Source organism: Struthio camelus, chromosome 8 (assembly GCF_040807025.1).
Source record: "Struthio camelus isolate bStrCam1 chromosome 8, bStrCam1.hap1, whole genome shotgun sequence".
Classification (NCBI taxonomy): domain Eukaryota; kingdom Metazoa; phylum Chordata; class Aves; order Struthioniformes; family Struthionidae; genus Struthio; species Struthio camelus.
The window spans coordinates 7,114,033-7,129,602 of record NC_090949.1 but is presented as its reverse complement, the minus strand read 5'-3'; the positions used below and the strand labels follow the sequence as shown (position 1 = coordinate 7,129,602).

Below are 15,570 nucleotides of genomic sequence, written 5' to 3'. Positions count from 1 at the left end.
TCCTTCTGGGCATGTCAACCCATCTCAGCCCTTGCTGTGCAAAAGGGGCTCTTTGTGCAGCACCTGGTGGGTGCAATACAGGATTTGACCATGACTGGGGCTGTTGGGAGCAGGGAGGGAAGGCGAGAAACCCTCCTGCTATCGGATCTCATCTGCTGGGTCAGAAACAGAAAAGAAACTAAAAAAAGAGCAAATCCAACAGCTGTTCATAAGCAACAAATTCTGGCTGAAGAAAAGGAAGTCCACAGCTGCAAATCTTAAACGAGCAGCTGAGGACTGGGAACCAAACAGGAAGGTCTCACCACTGGTCAGATCTGGTTCAAGTGATACAGCCCAAAGACAGCAACAGACTAGCATCTCGTGGCCTTAGTCCAGCTCCTGGAGACAAATGGTCACACGACTGCTGGCCGCCAACACGACAGGCAGCAGCACTCTTTTAGCAGAACGGCTGTACACCATACGGTCCAGACACCAAAGTACCACAGAAATGAGGCAAAAAGCAACGGTATGGTTTCCCCCAGCATGACAGTCACGTGCAGTAATGGAAATCTGCTTAAAGTCACAGCAGCGCTGAACTTCGACTGTGGCAGGGACCCCTGATAGCACAGATTACACTGATCTCTTTAGGGCAGTGACTCCACAACCTGCAGCAGCTCTGGCTAGTGGTCCAGAACCTAGACAGTTTTGTATTGATCAAGAAATCTAGCAGTGAGAAATTTAATGAGAATAGAAGGAGTGATTCCAACACCCAGCCTAAAAACAGCCCTCAGGCTGACACCCAAAATAATAGCAGCTACCTTGCATTACTAACACCTTACTTCTCTGAACCCAGGAGCCGAACTGTACTGCCAAGGCCCAAATTAACTGCAAACCGTCAAGAACTGGACTAGCCACTTACCAGGAAGCCAAAAGCAATGATCTTGAGGACACACTCCAAGGAGAACACCATGGTGAACGCGATGTTCAGGTACTTCAGGGCCAGCTCATAGGTGTATGGAGCAGAATAGTACTGATGGAAAGAGAGAGACATCACTAGCTAGCATGGGGCCTACCATCATTTCGGTTGCTGATTTCCCTGGGTAAAGATCTGCAGTGGCCCATGCTCCTTGCCCTTGGTGCCTTGAGACCATCTCCTCCTTCCCCTTTCCACCTCTCTCCCAGGACTGCTGCCACTGTTTCTAAGAAGGAATCACAGAATAAGTCCTGATCTTTCTGCAACAGTTAAGAGGTCTGAAGCATCCTCTGGTTTGGCGAGGGTGTCTCATTTCCAGTGTGAGATATGTGGTGTTTCGAGTGACTGCGCCAAGGAAATACATGCTGGGACAAGTGTTAGCAGGCAGTAAGCACTCTTGAGTGGTCTTGTCACTATTCCCCAAAGGCAGCAGAGGTAACCCTTTATAGGAAATAGGAGTTTTCTTACATTCTCTCAGTAAAAGTTTTGAGGAGAGACATGCAGTTGGAGTGTGGAATAGAGCAAGTTTCCATGTGGAGGAGGTAGAAAAATCCCAGACTTGGACTTGAGGGAGAACTACTGTGTTTGGACAAGCAAATCACTTTGCCAAATACTTCACCTGGATGTGAAAACCTGCAGGGACCTTCTTGGACCGCTCTGAAAAGCTGCCCGGGTGCAATGTTGGATTGATTACCATTCACAGCCACTGAGCACTGCATGCTGAAGACACCCCTGCAGGAGCTCAGCTTGTGAATCCCATCAAGCAACAACAAGAAGATGCTCAAACTCTCTCTCAAAGCATCTCCTGGAAACAAGCAAAATACCCTCTGATCCTGCTCTGCCTAATCCTCCTTCCCTCCCACCACCCTTACCAGGCTCACCCTGACCAGCTCACCTTCATCATCAGCACCACGGTGTTCAATGCTATCATAGCCATGATGGTGTACTCAAAGGACGGGGAGACCACAAAGTGCCAGACCCGGTACTGGAAGGTATGCCGGTTCTGCGGCATGTAGCGTGTCAGGGGCTTGGCACTGATGGCAAAGTCAATACAGGCTCTCTGGAATAAAACAACGTACATCAGACCCTGAATGACAGCGATGCGGGGGACACTGGCTGCCACATTCCCTCCTTCATGGGCTGGACAGGCAGGTAGGCTCATGGGTTTCTTACATCACTGGCCAGCTCCAGGCTCTTGAACTGTCTGCTACAACAGCAAACACAGGAACTTCCTCTTTTCCCCTCCCCAGACTGTACCTCGTTCTTCTCCAGACTGCACTCCTCCATCATTTTGTCTCCTTGCTCTTGGAACGTGATGATGATGAGAGCCACAAAAATGTTGACGAAGAAGAAAGGGAAGACCACAAAATAGACGACATAAAAAATGGACATCTCCATGCGGTTACTGCGGCTGGGCCCACGGTCCTCCTCCGTCACGTCCACCGAATGTTGCAGCACCCTGCGTGCAGACAGGTGAAGAGAAGCGACCAGAGATATGTCCATCATGACTGCCACCACGTGGCACTTTTCTAAGACAAGAATCACCCACACTGTACAGCCACCTCGATCTGCCCACGCTTGTAACAATGACAAGATAAACCTCAGTCTTAATCCACTTTGCAAGTATGACCCTTCAGAGTGGCTATAGCTCATTTTATGGTGCTCTGTCTGCACCCTTGATGGAAAATGGATTTTCCAGTGCTCCACACACAAAGACAAAAATTGCCTAAGCTCTCTTTATAATGGAGAGAGGGCTAGTCCTACAGTTATCTCTAAAATGGACCTAAAATATGCTTCAGGGCCACACAGGAGAAAGGATCATTTCTCATCCTTCCTCTCCTTCCCTGCTCAGCAGTTTCTCTCTCAGCTCTGCATGAATGCAGCCAGTTATTAACCCTACCACATCAACGCGGCTGCATCCAGCTCTTCTCAAGAAAAGACGACAGAGCAGGATACTCACTGGGGCCAACCTTCACCAGTGGAGACTGTGAATAGGGTAAGCAAAGCCCAGATTATATTGTCGTAGTGAAATTCATGGCGTTTCCATTCCCGGCACTTCACTTCCATCTTGTTCTTCTCGTGGTCCACATAGTTCCCTCTGTAAGGGTGGGAGAGAGCAATGATCTTGCTTTACATTATCAGTCTATGAGATGGTGGCTTTAAACTGTGGGGCAGTGTGCCTGTGCGGTGGGGTGGGACACCTCTCCTCCTGCAGGGCTGGAGAGAGAAATATGGGGAGGCTGGATAACAAACTGAGGGAAGCAGAGAAGAGGAGAGCAAAGGAGACAAAGGCAGGAAAGAGAACAGGAGCAGAATACAGGGCTCCCTGTCCTGTGCCCCACGGAAGATGCACAGCTGCTGACAGACAGCAGTGCGGACGGGGCTCAGCTCTTGCTGTCTGCCCCAAGAAACTACAGCCAGGAACGAGTCACAACTAAGCACTTAACTGGGAACCCCAAGATGACATTACCCAGCACCATGCCTTTGCCAGAGGTGTCAGCAGCATCAGACCTACTGAACAGGGCACCTACATGCAGTCCTTTTCCGTGTCCTTAGAGCTGTCAGTACAGTAGAAAAATTTCCCCTTGAAGAGCTGGACAGCAATGACAGCAAAGATGAACATGAAGAGCTTGTAGACAATAAGGATATTGAAGACGTTCTTCAGTGAAGTCACAACGCAGTCAAAGACAGCCTGCAGGAGAGGGCATAGCTCACCTTGGGAAACCAACAGACTCAGCAAAGGACAGGACCAAAACCTACCTCAAAACTGCCAAGTGAAGAGACATATCCCACTCTTGGCAGAAAAAGGAGGCAAGAGCCAGGCCTTGTCCCAGGCTGTTCTGCAGATGAGTAACATTCAGAGTACCCCCCAACACACACAAACACACACACACACACACACACACACACACACTTACACGTGTTACACTTACACACACAGGCTTAGCAGTTCCTTAGGGAAGCAACAATAATGCATATTTATATCTTCCAATGTTCTCTGCAAACAGGGCAGCTGACAGGAGACTGTGATGCAATTAGCAGCACTCGAGACCAATTAGTAAATACTTCTTTGTTTAGCATCACCTCGAATAACAAGGCAGACTGAATACCTCTGCTTGCAACAGCGGCAACTACCCAGGCCTAAGAGGCTGCTCTTTCAGCCCTAATTCTCAAAGAACCTTAGGAAAGAGAGGAGTATCATTATCCCTGCCTTATGGCAAAGACAGAGGTGCCCAGAAATGAACTGACTTGGGCTGAAGTCCATCCACTGATTGAGAGGAAAAGTTAGGATGAAAAGCTACTTCTCCAGGGTCCCACTCATCCGCCCATACACCCTGGTAAGGAAAATTCAGGGCTTCCTGGGTCTCTTACTCCCTGCTGGCTCTGTATTCTTGATGGCTAGAGTAGGGCAATCCATAATCCTACCCGCAGAGTTTTAGCTCTGGTAGGAAAATAATGAACTTCAGAAAGAGATCTGAGCTCTCCCAAAGCTGGGGCAGCCTATCATCAAGAGAACATCTGGGCTCTGCTGCCTTGTTTTCACTCCATCTCCAATTTCCCCGACAGAGGACTAATTCTGATACGTTGCAGATATCTAGTTTGAGGGCGAGCTTGCTTTAAATGGCTCATTGAATAGCCCAAGGTGAGACAGTTTGAAAGGCATCGTGTTTGAAAGCAGGGCTCATAAACACTTCAAGTGCTTTGGGAATTGCTTGTCTGTCGCTCATGAGCACAGCAGCCCACATGGCACAGGCATGGGGCCTGAGGCCATCAACCCGCTATCAACCAATTAATGCTGGAGGAGACAGAAATAGGCAGAAAATGGGAAGCATTACCTTGAGTTTGGGCAGTCGCTTGATGGTTTTCAGAGGCCTCAAGACCCGCAGCACTCGGAGAGACTTGATGGTCTTGATATCCCGACCTTTGTTGGTCCTACCATGTTGGAGAGAGGTGCATGCACCCAAAAATGAAACGGAGAGACAATAACCTTCCAGACACCGGGCTCGATTCTCTGGGATTTCGCAACAGCACACAGCTCCTTCCCAGCATGCACACACACACACACACACACACACACACACACACACAGACATGGGAGGGCCACACTCAGCAGCGGGGGGGCCAGCAACCACAAACGCATTGCTAACAGAGCACTCAGCCCACCTAAATGAGTCGTCTTTAACACACTGACAACTCTCATAGCTGAAAAATAAGGCAATCCTCTCCACCTTGGCATTAGCACCTTTCCTCTTCACTGGGGATCAGCTACCTTAACAAATCCCCTCACCGTGAGAAGCAGTGTGATGACAGGGTTAAGGCAGGCCATGCAATGCTCTCCCAGAGCAAGGCTGTCTGCTCGAAAGGCGTTGTGTCACACCACACTCCTCTCTGTTCCCAAGCCACACAGCTTGCCAGAACCAAGAGGTTTGTTTCCTTAGTGCAAGCACGTGCCATTTGCAAATGGGGTTTTACAAACCACACTGCAAATTGTTTTCTTCCATTGCTAGTGGCCAGAAGAAATTTGCAATAAAATAAGGAAGACGCATGTTCTCAGTGCAGGTCTATGTTCAGGTTGCTCACCAAGGGTTGTCCATCATGGTTTAATTCAAGCACTCGTGGTCCTTATAGTCACCTAGGTAAGCATTTGCTCTGTGCTTGGTTTGTTTGCACAAACAACAACTTTTTGCTCACTTTGTCTTACAGTTGGCTGCTGAACTGTAGAAGGGCCTCCAGCCCTGCTGGAGGCAAGGGCTGATGGAAGGACATCAGGGGAAAGGAATGTTGCTAAAGGGGAGCTGTTGTCCCCTTCTCCCATTAGCACTACCCAACACAGCCGGCCTGGTCTTCCCCATTCAGATCAGGACAGCACTTGCCTCCATCCTAAGTCAGCTGAGAGAGTCAGAGTTTAGTAGTAGGACTACTTAGAAAAGAAGTGTAAGACCCCTCGTGACCCTCACTTCTTGAATGTGACGATTAACCCCAATCACAACATCTTTTTTTTTCCTGTCTCCGCAGCGTTTCAGCACAGGCAAACCCTGACGTTGCCAGGATCTCACTGAGCAGAGCTGAGGAAGACCATCCTGCCTTCAGCTCTCCAGAGGCACCACTTTCCCCACCACCCGCTCCCCTGGGTGTGCTCCCCACCCCGTACATGAACAGAGTACTTCACGGATACTGTGATCAGCAGTTAAAGCACCCTGGGCGAACGGCAGGATAGTGCTCTCCTCCGAAGGGAAGGAATTACGTTGCTTTCAAAGATCTTGTCCACTTTTTTCATTTGGGGACTAGAAATTAAATGTGTTGATTCATCCAGGGTCTGCAGTTCATACTCTTTCTCCTGTCCACAGCATAGCATCCTTGAGCAGTGGAATGAGTCTCAAGATGCTTGTTTGGTCAGCTCAGCTAAGGACACGTACTCCTAGTAGTGCTTTCTGAGTAGGACAATAAAATAACCAGCACTTCTTCCTGCACCGAGAGAGGGGTGTATTCCCTGATCTCCAGGGACTTACAAACGCTGCACACCCTGCTCTCTAATTCAGAATAAAGTTCCCTTCTGTTCAGCTCAAGGCAGACACCCTTCAGGGATCATCAGTCAGGGTCTGGTGTGCAGCAGACCATCTTTAATACATCCTAGGGCGATGCACAGGGTGCAGACTAGCACAGTCCGACCTCTGCAGCCACAGGTGGCAAGAGGAAGAACTCAGCTAAGAGACAGTGCAGAAGCCAGATGGATGCACAGGCACACAAACCAGCTCCCCCAGTAGCCCACGTTCCCCCAGAGCCAGCACCCTGAGGAGAAGCAAACAGCATAGTTACCCCAAAGCATTCCTGTCGGTGATCCAGTCAGGCAGCCACAAAGCAGCAAAACCAAAAACACACCGAGAAAAAAAGAAGAGAGAAGAAGATAAGAAAACTGGCAGAAGAGAGGAGTCACCAGGACAGGGCTTATCTCCAGGGATATCTCCTTATCTCCAGCGTAAGCCCGGAGCCCCTGTCCCTCCTTCCTGGAAAGCTTGGGAGGGCGTACAGAAACCTCCAGGCTTGCTGCAACCAGCCAGAGGAAGGTGCCTGAGAGGGAACCTACCTGCAAGTCACAACTCCCATTCAAACACTGCTTACCTTTGGGAAGTCACCTTCCCTGCAAAATCCACCGAAAACCCAGGAACAGCCAAACCCCTCCCTGACCTGACGTGCTGGTTGGACTAGATCTCCTGCCAAGCAGCAAACCAACAGGACTTGGATGAGACAAGCAGCAAGGGAAATCCAGGAGGTCCCTAAATGTGACCAAAGCTCCACTGTGGCTTGAGTTGAGTCTCTGCCACCTCTATGTTGGGCAGTCAGCACTACAGGGAAATGGGTCAAAGTCCTACAAAGCAATATACTTCTTAAAAATCATCCCTATTAAAATAACCCCAGGCTCTACTCATTGACTACGTGATGAAACAGGTGAAGATACACTTAACAAGCAATAGTTTAGCTCTGTAGCATTTCCCTGATAGATTAAAAGGCCTTTGTCCTGCTCAGTCTCAGATCAGGTCTACTGTTCTTTTTTTTCTGATACATAGGGCTCTCTCTTGTTTTCAGACCAAAATGAAAGGTTTGTGGCAATGGGTTCAAGGAAACGTTGCTTGACAAAAAGAAAGAGGCAGGTCTGCTGGGTACCTCTGGATGGAGAGACTCCTGTCCTTGCTGATCAGGTCACACTAAGGAGGGCTATGCATTGACCACCCCACTCTGCAGAAATGGGACATGGTCAACCTTTTCTACTATTGCACATCCACAGAAATAGGTATTACCACCTCTTGGCAGCTCTGCAAAGCTGCGAGCAAGTGCTGCCTCTTTGTGTAATGCCTCATCAGAGGGTGCCACAGAAGGCAAAAGCTAGCAGGGTCTTTAGTTATGGTCCTGGTTATTTCAGCTAATTTAATTTGAACTCCTCGGAGATTTACGGTTTTATATTGGGCTTTTCATTTAGGCTGCATTTGGACTGACGTATTAGCTTTCCATGCTGAGAGCTACGGACGATTGGAGAGAAGAGATGGCCTCTCAGTCATGACGTACGGACTCTGAAGGGACAGCGGGCAAGCCACAAGGTCATTGGGAGACAGGGCTTTATGGATGGAAACTTTCTCATTTTTTATTTTAGCCACAAGCTGACCTAGGCTATTTCTGCACCACCCCCTGGGGCTCCCAAGCACTGCCGACCTGCTTAGGGTAGTACTGTGCCATCAGACAGCAGGCCAAATCACGGGGGCTGGCAACCTATACACCCAACATGTGGCTCAGCATTCACTCTTGGTGGATGATGCCAGCAGCCACTGTATCACCTCAAGGACCTTCTGCTGGGACCAAGGCTTTAGAGGAGCGCCACAGGAAAATCTAAATGCAGAGAGGAGCAAAACTAGCAGAAAACTCAAAACACCATGGCATGTCCTAGCCTTCCTTCTTGTGGGAAGTGCAGGATCCCTTTCACAAGTCCCTCTCCATGTTCAGCTAGCAATGTAATCCCTCCCACGGATCTGCAGACAGGTTTTCAGGCACACTCAAGGGAGGCAGACAAACACTGCTGCTGTCAGAGGTCCCTCTCCAGTCCAGTGCTCTTAGCTGCCCCGAGAAAACATCACCCAGCAGCTCCTGCCTTGCAGAGAGCAGGTTAGAGCACTGGTTAAATGGGCACATAACCAGAAGGGCCAAGGCAGTGTGCCACACTTTGCCCACCCAGGGAAGTGGAGCCAAGGAGGGAGAGAGGTGTGCGATGCCTGGGAAGCGGCAGCAGAGACGAAGGACACGTTCACTCCCGCCCCTCCGCCCACCCATATCGAGGAGCTCGTCGAGGGAGAAGAAAAAGAAGGAAACATCAGCTGGGAGGGTTTTCCTCTTGAAATCGCAATGGAGCGGGTTCGGACATTTATAGCCAGGGAACATTCTGCATCTCCACGGGAGCTGGGGGCGGCAGCTCACAGCTGAGCACCGCGCTGCTCCCGGGCTGTGCCGGTGACGGGCTGCCAACAGGAGAGACAGGTGTTCTTATAAATGCTTTATAATGTAAAAGCCCATCGGAAACTGCTGTGGTTTCTTTGTTCCCCTCACCCCGAAGTTATGAGATCATCTCCTCCAACAGGAGCCACAATCACACAGGGGGCAGGGGGAAAATTTCACAGGTTTACATTATAAAGAGCCCTTGTCCACAACACAAACAATTAGATATCTATCCAACTACGGCCATGACAGAGGGCAGGTAACATATATGTTTGCTGCAAACATACATGAAGATGCAAGGGCCTTCTCTGTGTGAGGGGCGTCGTAGTCGATGCGGGGTGCTTCCCCATGAGACTTCCTCCATGCCAAGAGGGCCCTTGTCTTTCCTTGCAAGGTGAGTCGCGCGGAGGAGGTGGCTAGGTTGGTTGGGGCAATGCCATGACACTGGACACTGCCAGGGTGGTGCCCGTGCGGCAGTGGCACAGCGACACCAGCCCGTTCCTCCTTGGGACGCCAGCAGGGCAGGGAAGGGCAAGGCGGGCTCCTGGCACCGCTCAGTGCTAGCAGCCAGGGACTTCGCCCTTCTCCAGAGCCCACCCTAGGAATCAGGTGTTCTATTTTCACCCTTTTGGAGCAAGAACAGGGGGCCAAGAAGTGCCAATTATGGCAGTCGGGGTGGTGTGGACACCTGTCCACCGGGGACCAGGCTGAGCCATCGACCTATGTTTCATCAGCCACCAAGAGCTCCCCACTAAAAAGTCCTGACAAAGACACCTTAGAAGCAAAAGCCTCCACTATTCTCCTGCAAACCCTTGAACCACCCAGAGCGTCTCCAGGTTGTCAATACCTCCAGAGTTGCCCGGGACGGCAGAGCCCAAGCAGAGCTGCCTTGGTGGAGAGGGCACCAAGGAGCCCCAGAGGGCTCAGCCTTTCCGTGTGGTGGTGAGACTATGACCTCCACAGCCTCTACGCATCTCTGGGTGGCTCCCAGGGGCTCAGGGCAATGTCCCTAGGTGCTGGGGTCTGCAATAAGTCCTCCCACGGCAGCCCGGCGCAGCCCAGTACCGAGCGAGCTGAATTCTCCTGCACTCCTTGCAAGGGAGAGCGGTGACCGATGCACCAGGGAGCCAGCGGGAAAGGGGCTGGGGGAGAGGAAGGGGAGAAGCAAAGCACACGAATGAGCTGAGGAGGGCACGCAGGAGCGAGAGCGGGGGGAAGGAGCTGCCATCCGGAGGTGAAACGGGAGGGATGGATTACGGGCTGTAATCCATCGAGCGCCCTCGGGGCTTAGGACCTCAGTAACCCCGAGACCCTCACACAGTACCTGAGCTGTGGACAAAGACAGGGCTTCAGTCTCCGCAGCTGCCAGGCCCTCCCTTTTCACCAGCACTAACGCCACCATCGCGAGTGTCCAAGGCACAAAGAGAGAACAACAACATGACAAACCCACGGCACTGGGGAACGCGAGCCTCTCCTCTCCCCTCCACAGGCATCGCTGATGCGCCGCAGCCGCAGGAACCACGGGGGCTGCTCTCAACGTGCCACAGACCTCCAGCTGGTACGGATGCCCTGCCACGTGGCAAAGCCCAGCAGCAATGCAGAGCACGCATCGCCACGGTGCAAAGCGTGTGGCCCTCAGCGGGAGGCTGTGGACGACACAAGGCTGGCGGGCTCTTTGGACAAGGCAAACAGCACCAGCCACGTGCCAGGCCCTGGAGGGCTCCAGGAAAACACTCCCCTCAAGGCAGAGGGGGTGCCTCTGGCTGAAGGCACCATCTCCACAGTGAGTGCACGTTCAGAGGGCAGCTCCACCTTGCAGGTGGCTGCTTTCGCCGTCTATGCGCCTCGGGACGCATAGCAGCTACAAAACTCCAGCTTGGCCACCTGTTAGTCTTTTTTTCTCCCTGCTCTCTTCCAAGTCCAGTTTCACCATCAATCTCTTCCTCGCATCTACAGATCTTTCTTCTCCTTACCCTCCACCTCCTTGCTCACCAGCTAGTCATTTGAAAAAACAAGGAGATACAAATCTCTGGGGCCATACTCGTTTCAGGGTATCAACAAGACAACTGGACTTTGCAGGCAGCCCCAAGGTGCCGTGAGGAGGAGCCATTCCAGGAGCAGAGCACAAGGGAGCAGGGAAAGCCAGAGAAAATCAGAAGTCTCGTAGTTACAAGGCACAGACGCATCCTCCTCCCACCCCAGCCACGGAGAGGTCGAGAGTTGAAAGGGAAGACAGCCACTTACGCCAAGGCGAAAGCCACGAGCGCTCCCACCACCACAATGAAATCCAGAATATTCCAGAGGTCTCGGAAGTAGGAGCCGTCCTGCAGGATCAAGCCCTGATCAATCATCTAGGGGAAAGCGGTGAGAAAGAGGCAGGAAATCAGCAGCTCAGCAGAAAAAAAAGCGAAAGCAGCCACAGATAGGGCATGCTGAGGAACCAGGGACGTTGCTGGAAAACAGCAGACACGTCCTTGGGCCCAGCCATGCTGGCACATATACAAGGGAGCACTGCGCTTCCTGGGCTAATGCAGGAGCCCTGCAGCTACAGAGACCTACAGAAGTGGTGCTGAGCACTCTCCACTCCCACCACTGAGAACCAGGCCTACAAGTTTCTATCATCCAAATTTTGGGACCAGAACTTAAAGACTGAGCTATTTCCCGCACGAGACACTCCACCCCCAGCAAGGATGCTGCCAGAACTTGTCACCACCTGCACAGCCAGTCGGCAAGCGCCTCTTACCTTGATAACCATCTCGAAGGTGAAGACACCAGTGAAAACATAGTCAAAATACCTCAGGACCTGCAGAGAGAGGACACAGGTGGGACATTGCTCCACAGTGACTGCAGTTGCCCAGCAAACAGGCTCCCCTGTGCCCACCCAGATGCCGTTTCCACTCCATGTGCCAGTGCTTGCCCAGTCCAAGTGCAAACAGAGGGCCTGTTTGCTCGTCCTGAGGCCCAGCCTATCACCTAAGCATGCAGGACAACCATGGATCTAGTCTATGTAGGTAGAAGAGAAATATTTCTTGTGCATGGTGCAAGCTGCTCTGGAACCCGGCTGTGAGCCAGATCCATACTCCACCATACCAATCCAGGCATGCATCAGTATCTCTCCGCTTCAAGATGCTTTACTGTCACTCCAGTACCCTGGTCCTGCTCTCCAGGCTCTAAACTCTACGTTTGAGGGGCTGAGAGTGATTTCCAGGCTGGACTGGTGTTTTCAAGGAAGTCAATGGGGCAGGAGCTCAGACTCTGCAGTGTGGTGCAAGTGCTTCAACCAACAGCTCTGACCCAGGTGCTGCCTGGGCTCCCCCGGCCCCAGCGACTGCCACCCTGGCTGCCACAGCACCGCTGCGCCTTGCAGGAAGGTGAGAGCAAGCACAAGGTCCCACGTGGCCCTGAGATCATGTTATCTCATCTCTAAACAACGGCGCTGTGAGAAGAGCCTGATTTTGGAGGTAGTCCCTGTGCTGGGGTCCCTCTTGGCTCGGGAGCTCCAAGGGCCGGGTGGGGTGGGGGAAGCAAGAGAGATTTGTAATCACTTTGTTGCGGTCAGAGTTGGTCAGTACGGGATCCTCTGCTGCCAGAGCAATGCTGCTAGCTGCGATCACCAGGAGAATGCACATCTCAAAGTAGCGCAGGTTCACGATGTAGTGACAGGCCCTCCGCACCCTGTGGGGAGACAGAGCACCCCGGCCCGTCAGCCTGCAGCCCAGGTCACAGCCCGCATGCAAAACCCACCCTGCGTCGCCAGCTGCCAGAGCAGAAAGATGGGCAGCAACGACTGAGGAGCAACGAGAGAAAGCGTGAGGCTGGCTGAGGCTTGCCCACTCCTTTGCTTTGCTGTCCTACCCCCAGACACCCTGCACCCAGCTAGAGCGAGGTGGTGATAAGTCAGTGTACTTATTCTTTCAGCCTCCCAGAGCTGGGCAAGCGCTAAGAGGGGGAGCAGAGCTAAGCTCAAAAAATGCCGAAGTGCGCAACAAGCACTGAATAAAAATCACAGCCTGCAATTACCAACAGAGAGAGAACAACAAGCGTGGCTAGAACAGCAGGAGAGCTCTCTCGGGGTTTGGGGAAGGACATCAGTGTTAATCAGGTAGTCTGGGAGAGTTTTATCTCCCTTCCCAAGGGGATCTCCTGCTTCCAAAGGTGATGTGTAGAGGCTTTGCCCCATCCAGCCCTCCCCACCCCCAGGGCTGGGTTTCTATGGTACAAAGGCCAAAAAATGTCTCACGGATTCGTCGTGCTGAAGATGAACATGGAACTGTGAGGCACCATTGCTTTGCCCGTCTCACTTTTCTCCTTCTTCCGTTTCTTCTTCTCCATCTCCTCCTCATCCTCTTTGGTCTCTGCCTCCTTTAAGGGGCTGGCTTCTCCGTCTGTCTTGTTGCTAACTGCAAATAAAACCAAGAGCCTTTGCCTGGCCTTGCATGCAGAAAGCAGCACAGGACACATGCACAGGTAATGGGAATGTGGTGCCAGGCACCATCAACAGCTGCTCCGCCGCGGGTACAGGCGGCTGCCTGCCCTGCCTCCAGTCATGCCCTGCCGCACTCCCCCAAGGGCCCCCGGAAGTAAGTCTTGCAGCTACAACAGCTCCAGGCTCCTCAGCATTGCTACGGCTGCTGCAATGCGAATGCAACAAAAATGAATTATGCACCCCCCGAGCAGCCTGAGAATGTCACTTCTGCGCAGGGGGAGGGCGCGCACATGCAATCCGTGAGCTTTCTGCTTTACATCCCCATGTCTAAGTTGTGCTGTTACAGAGAGAAAGATCAGAAGAAAAAGACAAGACACAGGCTGCCAGGATGAGACAGACTAAAGGGGTTTTAACAAGGTCAGCTTTTGCAGTGCTGTTTAATTAATAACAGTTTAAAGCGGCTCACCTTGACAACAAGGATGCTTTTAGAGGGTTTGAGTGGCAGCAAGCTGGGCAGAGGCTACTGATGTGTTAGGAAAAACAGAGGATTCAAACATGTTGCCCAGACGTCGGCAAGGGGAAGCAGGGGGGAAGGAAGGCAGGCAGGCAGGCAGGCAGAGGGATGCATTAAACAAAGGAGATAGGAAGGAGGTGAGAAAGGGAGAAGGAAGAAGTGCTCTAGGGGAAGGGGCGAAGAGGCAAGACAACAGCAGAAACAGTAGGAGGAAGAAACAAAAAGACAGGGATACAAGGCCCAGCATGAGGGCAAGAGAGGGTGGATGCAGCAGGTTGCTGTGCCCGGCTGCAGCTGCCAGGCCTGGCTTTCCAGCACAGCAGCGCCTCGGACAGGCTTCCCGGGCAGGCCTGCAGCCTCAAAGCAAAGCCACGACCACCTCTGGCTCCAAAAGCTCTTGTTTGAGGACATACTCCATGGCAGAGCTATTTTTACAAGGCACAGCAAGACCAGAAGAGAGGTCACAGTACACACTGTGCACCTCAGCTTACTGCAAGCCCAAGTGAGCCGGATCAAACCGGAGGTCTCTGTCTCCACCAACACCAGCACCGAGGTACTGGAAGGAAGCTAGCAATGCCCTGGGCCAATGAGGCCAGCTCAGACGCATGAAGGAGGGAGGATCAGAGCCAGAAGACCCACGTGGAGCTACACTAGCCTTTGCCCCGCAGTCTCCCATTGGTGTCTCAGCTCTGGCCGGCTCTCGCACGAGCCCAGTCATGCTCATGGCATGTCAGCATGGCGCTCAGGCTCAGCTGGGAGGCTAAGGGAACTGCTCGTCTCGGCAGGGAGCAAGGAGCAGCATGAAGAAGGCCATCCCACATCAGGCCACAGATGTGGATGGGAAATGAGCCACACGAATGACTTTCCAACCCCCCAGGGAACCATTAGGGCACTCTAGTCCCCACGGGCCAGAAGAGGAGCTGAGACGCATGGGCTCAGGAAAGAGAGACAGGTCCTCACTCTGTACCACAGTGGAGTCTTGGACATCGATCATGATGGTGGTGCTCTCCGTGGCCTTCTCAGTGTTGGCGGTGATGGAGGAGAGGTCAGGTTCGCTCCTGCTCACAGCACGACTTGCCTCCAGCTGCAGACTGCCCAGTAAGGCTTGTTCGCTGGTGTCCAGGCTGCTGCAGTCCTGCTCGGTGAGGCTGCCGTTCTTCCCCTGGCCCAGCTCGGACGCAGCTTGCAAGGGGCTTCCCTCTTTGGCGGTCCCGACCAGCTCGGCAGCAGGGACCCCATTCGTCCTGCAGGTGGGAGGCGAGAAAAGGGAAGGAGAAAAAGAGATGGAAGAAGATAAGGGGACAGCAACAGGAAGGAGCAGTGGAAGAAAATGGGGTGAGAAAAGAGATGGAAGTCAGCACAAGAAAGATAAAAAGCACAGAGAGTGATAAACTCCTTTGGTCTTGTTCTTGCAGCGGATCACTCAGAAACACCAAGTCACTGCCCAAAAACCAGCTCCCACTCTGAGAAGCACGGCAGAGTCCCTCTCTAAGGTTTCCTGTGCTTTGCTTGCTGCCTCAGTCAGTTCTTCTCCAGTCCCTCACATGGTAGATTGGGATGAGCTCCCCTACAAGTAGCCACAAGACTGCAAGATCCCTTCTTCTGGCTACAAACACCCAGGGCCAGAAATAACAGCATTTTACAGAGTTCATCACCCCGTGACCCGGCTGCTCATCACTTCCCTGAGGCCTCTCAACT

The 15,570-nt window shown here is 52.3% G+C and overlaps 1 protein-coding gene across 13 annotated transcripts in view; it reads right to left on the bottom strand.

Moving 5' to 3' along the window:
* The window catches only part of CACNA1E (calcium voltage-gated channel subunit alpha1 E), a 173,762-nt gene that overhangs the window by 28,206 nt on the left and 129,986 nt on the right, over positions 1-15,570 (bottom strand). For 8 of the 13 annotated variants that reach the window (XM_068951817.1, XM_068951818.1, XM_068951826.1 and 5 more), the window contains 12 exons: positions 14,833-15,116; positions 13,173-13,332; positions 12,478-12,607; positions 11,676-11,735; positions 11,177-11,283; positions 6,770-6,781; positions 4,789-4,885; positions 3,484-3,644; positions 2,913-3,050; positions 2,210-2,411; positions 1,848-2,012; positions 899-1,009 (listed from right to left, as the gene is read on the bottom strand). In XM_068951817.1, coding sequence (XP_068807918.1) covers positions 899-1,009; positions 1,848-2,012; positions 2,210-2,411; positions 2,913-3,050; positions 3,484-3,644; positions 4,789-4,885; positions 6,770-6,781; positions 11,177-11,283; positions 11,676-11,735; positions 12,478-12,607; positions 13,173-13,332; positions 14,833-15,116 — 1,627 coding nt within the window. The remainder of the gene's footprint in view (positions 1-898; positions 1,010-1,847; positions 2,013-2,209; positions 2,412-2,912; positions 3,051-3,483; positions 3,645-4,788; positions 4,886-6,769; positions 6,782-11,176; positions 11,284-11,675; positions 11,736-12,477; positions 12,608-13,172; positions 13,333-14,832; positions 15,117-15,570) is intronic. The other 5 variants (XM_068951822.1, XM_068951828.1, XM_068951819.1 and 2 more) reach the window with 1 other exon arrangement.